We start from the raw sequence: 8,804 nt of genomic DNA on the forward strand, positions 1-8,804 counted from the left end.
CGGCCGTGTTGCCAGTTGCTCTACATCTTTGTTTCAACCTTGGGATCGGGACCCCATGTGGGATCGCTTGGAGTTTAAATGGGGTCGCCTGAAATTTCTAAAAAAAAATAAAATGGATTTTTGATTTTTTTTTTTTTTTTTTAAATTATTTAAAAAAATATACATATTTCCACTTTGTCAAATATAAATCTAAAATGCAGTAGAAAAAAATAAAAAAAAATAAAAATATCTGAGCTGGCATAACTTCGTGGCTTCTCCGTATTTGTAATACAGTATAGCAAACATGAGCAAAAACTAATTCTAGAAAAAAAAAAATCAGGGTCACCAGAAATTATTGATATCAAAATGGGGTCACGATCCAAAAAAGCACTGCTCTACATCTTACCCTGATTATCCTCCTCCTGCTAACAGCACATCTTTACCTACAGGTGTTCAAACCTGGGCTTCTTTCTTTGAACACCAGGATCAGTTTCATGCTCCAGCTGCAAATATCTAAATGAACAGGGGACGAGTGACGGGGGCGTAAGTTCTGACAGGGTCGCTCAGAGCCAAATACCCAATGCTGTTAGTTTTATTCCAGTTAAACCAGTCAGTGTCCACACTGTGGAAGTAATGCATGCAATTACGTTGCTAAAAGACTCTTTGTGACAAAGAGGAAAACCATGATTTTTCTGAGTGTGTATTGCAAAGTGTGCATGCACCAGCGTTTGCTTTGATGTGGAAGTGCACACATGTTATGCTCCGATGTGCAAAATGCAGAACTCACCTGTTAGTAATAAGATTGAAGTCTAAGTCCAGGAGTGGCTTTTCTCTGCATTCCGCAGAATCAGCTTCACCGGAGGGCTGGATGAATGTGCACACAAGCCCTGCCGTCTGCCAACCCAGCCCATAATACCACACATAAGTGATCAATCACAATATTAATAAAGACATGAAAAAGACTGATATGTAGAGGTGTCGTTTTGCAGCTTTGCTTATAGTGAAAATAATCAGAAACGCAAAGTGTGCTATAGAAAATTGGACTAAACCAACAGTTTATTTCTGGTACAACCGCACTTACAGTTTTATAAATTCAAACATGTTTTCTTATTCTAAACAGTCCCACAAGTGTATTTTCTCTATATTCCATCTTTCCGGTGGAACTTTTCATCCTCACTTCCCACAGATGGCTGCAGATGCCAAACCTGGCCTTCATTCCCAAACAGCAGGAGTCAGACTCCCCCAGCTCATTAACACACAATATTACCTTCCACTCCCAAGCCACATTTCATTTTTTTAAAACATTCACACAGAAAAACAAAAAGCAGAGGCAGAGTTACGCCCATTGAGTTTATTAAATATTTAGTATCCCCCTTTGTTGAATATTAGAGCCAGGACAAAAAACAGAGAACTTATAAGTTGGAATATCAAAAAAAAAAAAGGGGAAAAAAAACTCTTCATCAGATGCTCATCAGATTACTGATCCTGAAACACAAACACAGTACACACCCATAAGCACAATCCATTTATGTAAACAATAGCTTTTAAACCTTACGCTCTGTACTCACCTTGACTATATGCCCATGAACCAGATAGGGCGACCTAAAGTCATGCTGGCAATTGTTGTACCCCATACCAAGTCCTAAACCTGAGCCAAACCACAGCGGCCATGTGCGACCTGTGGAGAAAAACGCTTAGTCATGCGTGTTTCTGAGAGAAGAGTTCATTCAACAACGTATTTAACACTTACGTTTAAAGAGAATGACGGAGAACACGATACCGACACCAAGGCCTGTCGCTGCGGATAGAAAACAAAGATTAGGTATGCCAAGTGTGAGATTAAATGTATTTATTTAAAAAAATTTTTTAAAAAAACAGTGATTAAAGTGTTAACAGTGGTTTCAGGCTCGTTCTCCATCACACTGCTACAGTCATTGTACATACAAACTAAATTCTAATGAGTGTGTCGTATATAAACGAGATGATGTACAGTATGTGTCAGAGGTTACCGTGCTAGGCTATGTAGTGTGAGTGCAGGCCAAGTGTTCAAGAACATTGACCAAAGTAGTGAAGTAATGTTTGTGTCTCATCCAGGATAGAAAATGAAATATAACTGGCATGCCTGCTGGGGAATTTTAAACTCAAATCGAATTTGAGTCTTAGTTCTAGTTTTATGAAGAATGTTTCTGTACGTTTCAGCTTCCTACGCAGAGATTACTTCTGATTAACTGATCCAGCTTCACGTACCGTCATTTCATATAGACTTGCTCCCAACTTGGTGAAAATCTGTTAATCTGAATAATTAGTCTTTACGTTCGTTTAACTATGCATCTTATTACCCTCAAACTATTCTCTATCGCAGTGTTTCTCAAATGGGGGTATGTGTACCCCTAGGGATACGTGATGGCACTACAGGGGGTACTTGAGAGAGAGAGAGAGAGAGAGAGAGAGAGAGAGAGAGAGAGAGAGAGAGAGAGAGAGAGAGGAAAAATAACAAATAAAGTGTCAGTCCTGGTTCCACCCCAGGTGTGAGATGACCAAAAATGATAAAAACTATAGAAATACATCTATTCAGGAGACACTAAATCAGGGTTTTCCAACCTTGGGTTTGGGACCCCATATAGGGTCGCCTGATATTTAAAAAAAATTAAAATAGAGTTTTAAATTTTTTTAATTGTTCTTTTTTTTAAAATTAAGACAACACACAATCTCAAACAACTGTATTTCTATACTTTCTCTTTATGAACTATAAATCTAGTTCAACTAAAATGCACCAAAACATAAAAAGAGCTCAAACATGATCTAAAAGTAAAAAAAAAAAAAAAAAAAAATGTCTTTGGGGTCGCCAGAAATTCTTGATCATTAAAATATGGTCACAATCCAAAAAAGGTTGGGAACCACTTAAATAAATACTGTGTCTATCCACTTATTTACAAAATGAAATTAAAATGTGTGTTATCACTCGTTCCATCATTCTGCTCTATAGTTGTTTTTAAATAGTTTTCTGAGCAAAATGTTGTAGTCAAACAAAGGGGGTACTTGGATTCAAAAATAAAAGAAAGGGGGTACTAGAGCCAAAACAGTTTGAGAACCACGATATTACACAACTAGAGACAGAAAGCTACGGCACATCCAGTGTGAGAACACTACACATCCAGGATAAATCCTCCTCGCACTCCATTCTGCACAGATTCATAAGATTCTCCAAGTGTTTTCGTCCCTGCTCTTCAGCTAAAGTCTTTTTGAAGTATCATTTCCTCCCAACAGTAATGCAGCAAAAGCACGAGCAGAGTCAGACGATAGATCAGCATCTCATTCTGGCATCCCTCTTTTGTCTGGACGACTCGGGGAAAAACAGACAGAGGATTATATCAAAGGCATTTGTGACGGAGCAGAATAAAATGCGTCTCAGTCCGGCCTGAAAATAATCAGCCAAATAAAGCCCAGAGCTGCCTGATTATATTCCTTGGATTCATTTTCTCTGCAGAACTTCTACAAATGGAATCAATAATGCCAAAGTTAAACATCGTGTGGTAAATGTAATTAACTGGAGTCGTACATTTATTGTCATGACTTTAACACGCTAAATCTGAGCTGACGTGACTGCAGATATCTGTCCAGAACACATGCTTCTGCCTTTGAAGGACTGAACTTAATGTGACCAGATGATGAAAGTCACTGTTGTAAAACATTCTAAATCATTTTAACTGTACAGATGGAGTTGAAAAGGAAGGATTAATGTTTCTGTTTATGCTGCGGCAAAGTAGATGTGTTGGCTTCCCAGTTTGGTCTAAAGAGAACTTTCGAACAACAAAACTGAGAGTAGCAGCCTAACCAATGTAATTAGTTGGAGTAATAGTCAGATTATTAGATACAAAACACATAATAAAAAGGGTGTTTACATATACGTCTGTCTTTTAAAAGGTCAACCACATTCTGCAACAAATCACTGCACTGACATACCCAAAGGACTTCTGACGGAAATGTTTGATCACTTTTAAATAACCCAACATGCTACACGTCCTCACAAATAAATTGTGTAAAATATCAAATTGTGAAGCTGTAGGGCTTCTTATAATCAACTCAGTGACTTTCTAACCCCCAAAAATAATGTCTAGAATAATAAAAAGTAACAACAAATACTTTCAATATAAGTAGAGAGCCTGGCTTGAGGATCTGTAAAAAAAAAAAAATGACTGGGACAAAGCCTGTTGCAGATGCTCTAGAACTATTACCATATGACTAAAGCTAAAACATTACAATTGGATTATGTAAATATGTGAGACATTAGAACTACAAGAACAATATACCAAATAGATACACAAAATGTGCTGAAAATAAGGGGCACTCTGACACACAAATCAGTTCTGTGAAAACATAACAGCCAATCATCGGATCCTAAGGTTTTCTTAGTTGGTATCATTTTATCCACTAAAACAGTGTCATAGTAAGAGTGAGCAAGGCTTTCTGGGCCTTAGTATATATTTATATACTGTGCCAAAAAAAATATCTTGCACATATCGGGAAGACTTTTATTTTGAAATGTAGGCAGCAGACATTCAGGGACATTTGTAAAGCTTTCATTAATTATGATTTAACCCCTAAACCTGTTCGATGTTGAAGACGACTAGTTGTGTATAAGGCAGTGGAAGTGTAATTTAATTATTTATTTCAGTAAATAAATACACATGATAGTTCCCTTTTTTCTTCTTTTTCTTTTTTTTGTGACGCTCCCTGATCTTTATTTCTTCAATCAATTTTAGTTTTTTTTTATTGTATTTCATGATTTTTGTTTTCCTTTCCTCCTTCTTTCCTTTATTCATTGTTTTGTGACACTCATCTGTAAAAACTTGACAAAACATGAATACTTTACACAAAAACAACACAAATATTGTTGGGGAAGTACACTGTTCAGTGATTGGCTGCTTTCATTAAGTATAATGAGTTTACTATGATTCATCCTGACTGAAAATATTAATGACCCTTTGAAATGACTGCTGCATGTTCACGTTGGCAACAGAAAAGGATACATTTGTAACTGATGTTATACATAAGGATACAAATGAAACCAGTTTGTTGTTGACCTTTGTGTTAAATATCCAATGGAGGGCTTGAAATCTAAAGTAAACAGTTTTCTCCGCTGCCTCCTGGGCAGACCACATGCTGCACACTTTCTTGGCCTACCTTGGAGCAGCAGGAGGTTTACTACATTGAGCTCAATGCAGATGTTTATCCTCACAGCAAGAAACCCCCATTAATGTACCAAGACTTGATTCATTCATGTCGTTCAAGACACACGTGTGAAGCAGCCAAAAGGGTTATGGACCAACCCTGAGCAAACGCATCAAATAAACTCATCTGGAAAACACTGGGACGACTTAATGGTGGCTCAATGCTCAAAGCAGTCACTCACTATTGTTTCAGCAGCGCTGTGGGCCAGAGCAGATGGAGAGAAGAAAAAAAGAGAAAAGGTCTATTTAACAACCATCTAACAAAGGAGGCCTGACTTTAATAAATGTTGAAACTTAACTGATGGCTTTGACAGGTAAAACATGCCGACTGTAACTCACGGAAAGGAACACATTTTAAGCTTTTTAGATATGATGTTTATTGACTAAACGTAGGGCTGGGCAATTTGGCCTGAAAAAAAAAAAATCTCTGGTTTTTTTAAAAACAAATTTGAGTTTTGATTCTCGATTTTTTTTTTTTTCAATGCACTTCACAGTGACTGCAGACGTCAGATATATTGTCAAAAGTGCAACTTTATTTCTGTGATTGTCCTAAAGAGTTAAAATGCATAAAACAATCCCATAAGAAAAAGTAAATGAGGCTCTGTCATTCAACTATTTCAAGCTTTAACCCAGGTTTAAGCTAAAGTGCAACAGCAACTTCACAGTAGCTTCAATTTTCTGATTAAGAAATCAGATAACGACATATTTTATAACATAGAATATTACAATTAAAAAATTATAAACACTTCTTTTAACATCTCAGCATAGTGCGAATAAAACATTAAACATGCCTGTGGCACACATATAGCCTACTCAAACGGTGAACACATGTAAACAAAGAGGGGGCTGGCTCACATCGCACTACGGTCTGAAAAAAAACTGTGCTGGGAAAAAAAAAAAAAAAAAATATATATATATATATATACATGTATTTTTTTTTTTTAAACTTGAATATGCAAAAATAAAAATAGTTTTTATCTACAAACGTAATATTTTGCAACACCCACAAAGGACAATGACCAATGAAAAACATGAGCGCCAACTAATCACAGATTAAAACGACGTCTAATGAACTATGTCTAATCTTGGTAACTATAGCTACTGGTTTAGCACTCCCTCTGCCCTAAGTTCAAACTGCACTGTCTCCACACACTGAGTAGAATCTCTGTTCAGAGCTAAAAGATGGGAATTCAAATCCACCCAGTCTGCAGGAGTTGGTACAGGTATAGACATATACATACATAGTTTCCTCCCAATGTCCTGAGTAGAAATGATTTTCAAATGACCTTTAACCCTAGAACACTATTAGTGATTTTCACCCGAGCAAATGTATTTACATAATTTTAATGAAGTTGTGTTTGTTTTTAATATATACTAAATATCTATGTAAATCGATACAACTTATCATCACAAAAAAAAAAAAAGTAAAGTTGTTTGTCAGAGAGTCTTGGGTTCCGAGGAAGCATCTTCTCTGATGTTTTAGAAGATGTGGACACTGTGTTAGTGTCCCGTCATTACTACCCTGTATGTACGAACTGCATCTAACGAATACAGTAAATAAAAGTTGTCCTGAAAATTCCAGTCTACCTTTATTTAGTCCAGTAGTTGTAAATAAATATCACAAAGTTCCGATTTCCAAGGAAATTCATACGGTAATAAAAAAATGTTTTAGTCAGGTGATCATTTTTAGTTTTTTACCCAATCGAAAAATGCCACTTTTTTGTTCCACTCTCCTGAAGCTGTTTGTGTGTCAAATAGACAATGGCTGCGTCCGAATAGTCCCTCCTATCTCCTTTCCTATCCACTTTTTCATAACCCCATGGATGATGTCATGGGGTTAAGGAAAGGTGTTAGGAGAGGAATTAGGAAAAGGCGATCATGTTTTTTTTTTTCTTTTGACGACCAGACGCACTTTCACTAGGTGACATAATTAAAACTACACATTTCTGAAAAATGGACTACTAAAAGCACATTTATAACACTTTCTGCTGATATAATGTCATAAATCACACCGTTTGAATGTAAATCAAAGGAAAAGAGGCTACCAGGCTACGAGGAACAAAAGTGAAACTAAAATAACGTCACATTGGTTGCTCACACTCATCCTTCCACTCAGAAATATGAATTATGTTGAATAAAACACAATGTGGCTAAACATGTCTCTGATCACTTTTTATGTCAGTTATAATCTGATAATATGTCTTACATATAATAAAATATGGGTTTTAAATTATTCAAAGTTAGTCAAACCATATTTTTGCATTGGTAACTTATATGATATCCATCCCTTTTCAGTCTTTGTGAGTTTCTGCAAGCGCTCAGGTGTGCGTGTCCCTTTAAATCCTGTCGCCGCAAGGAATTGTGGGTCAGCATTATCTGGTCTCCTCTAGTAAAGGATGCATCAGTGTTTCCTAGGCTAAATGAGGCATTGAGCCTCCTTTCCTCAGCTTAAAGAGAATGTGAACGCTCTTTATCATGGCCACTACTTAAACACTTCCGGGGGTTAAGGAAAAGTGGATAGGAAAGGAGATAGGAGGGACTATTCAGAGGCAGCCTATGCCTTCACCAGGAAAGCTTCAAATGCCTCAGAAATGGGTGGACCAAGTTTCTAGTTTCATTGGGTGAACTTTTTGTTCTTACTTTTTTCATTTTTTAATATTTTCATTGTGTTAGGCATGGCATAGTTGAAAATAAAAAAACACAACTCTAATTTGTCATGTATTGCCATATTTTGACAATAATGGCTTTTTATTTGGTATATTATATCGAATAAAAATCACCCGGCATTAGTGATGGTGTTACTAATTTTAATAATAATGTTAGTTTTTGTGCCGCACATATTCGACAGATTTAATTTTTAAACAGTGGCACATCAACAATAGTGTTACTGATAGTTATGCACAGCTGCATGTACAGGACATCAGTCTAGTGTAGTTATCTGACTAATCTATCATTATCTCTCAACGTTTGTGTTACAAGAAGATCACAGTTGGAACCCAGTTGAAGGTGTATGTGTGGGTTCTTCACAATCTCAAAAACATTCTATCTTTGTTGTGGTAAATTGAGTCAAAATGAATAGACTCCTGCATGTTTCATAAACATGCACAGGTTGAGCACTGCAGGTATAGAAGTTGAAACATTTATCTCTTATCTGATCCATAATTCACACTCTGAGTGGCCGTTTTAGGTCTGCCTACCCTATGTTTGATAACCCTGCTCAAAAGTACCTGATTTAACCTTATTTAAAATAAAAAATAAAAAAAAATACATACTGAGTTATAGTCCATTACAATGATTATTATTAACATGAGGTCGTTTTACGTCTTACTTTACAATAACTGTTTTATAATTCATAGACAGGTTACTTTGACCTCGGCAACGTTTAGATGTCCTGGATCAGCCTCAACTTAACGCTTCACCTTATTTACAAACTGTGTTCTGCTGGTGAATATTTGCTGACATTCACATGGGGGTAAAAATAAGAATTCAAATTATAATCAACCTGTTTTGACGACTGTATCAGCCAGACAGCGGTCCCATTTCCGTCCGTGATCCTCAGCCATGTTTCCTGTTCTCTGAGATCGTTGCCAAATC

General features: G+C 36.5%; 1 protein-coding gene across 1 annotated transcript; it reads right to left on the reverse strand.

Annotated features, from left to right (window-relative positions):
* Positions 1 to 1,310: 1,310 nt before the first annotated feature.
* LOC114463473 (MICOS complex subunit Mic10-like) lies at positions 1,311 to 8,789 on the reverse strand. Its single transcript, XM_028447034.1, has 4 exons — positions 8,713 to 8,789; positions 1,730 to 1,777; positions 1,548 to 1,657; positions 1,311 to 1,464 (listed from the first exon to the last, which is right to left on the reverse strand). Exons 1-4 carry the CDS (start codon positions 8,771 to 8,773, stop codon positions 1,456 to 1,458), a joined length of 228 nt encoding a protein of 75 aa, XP_028302835.1. The 5' UTR covers positions 8,774 to 8,789; the 3' UTR covers positions 1,311 to 1,455.
* Positions 8,790 to 8,804: the final 15 nt, after the last annotated feature.

Source organism: Gouania willdenowi, chromosome 5, assembly GCF_900634775.1.
Source record: "Gouania willdenowi chromosome 5, fGouWil2.1, whole genome shotgun sequence".
Taxonomy (NCBI): Eukaryota; Metazoa; Chordata; class Actinopteri; order Blenniiformes; family Gobiesocidae; genus Gouania; species Gouania willdenowi.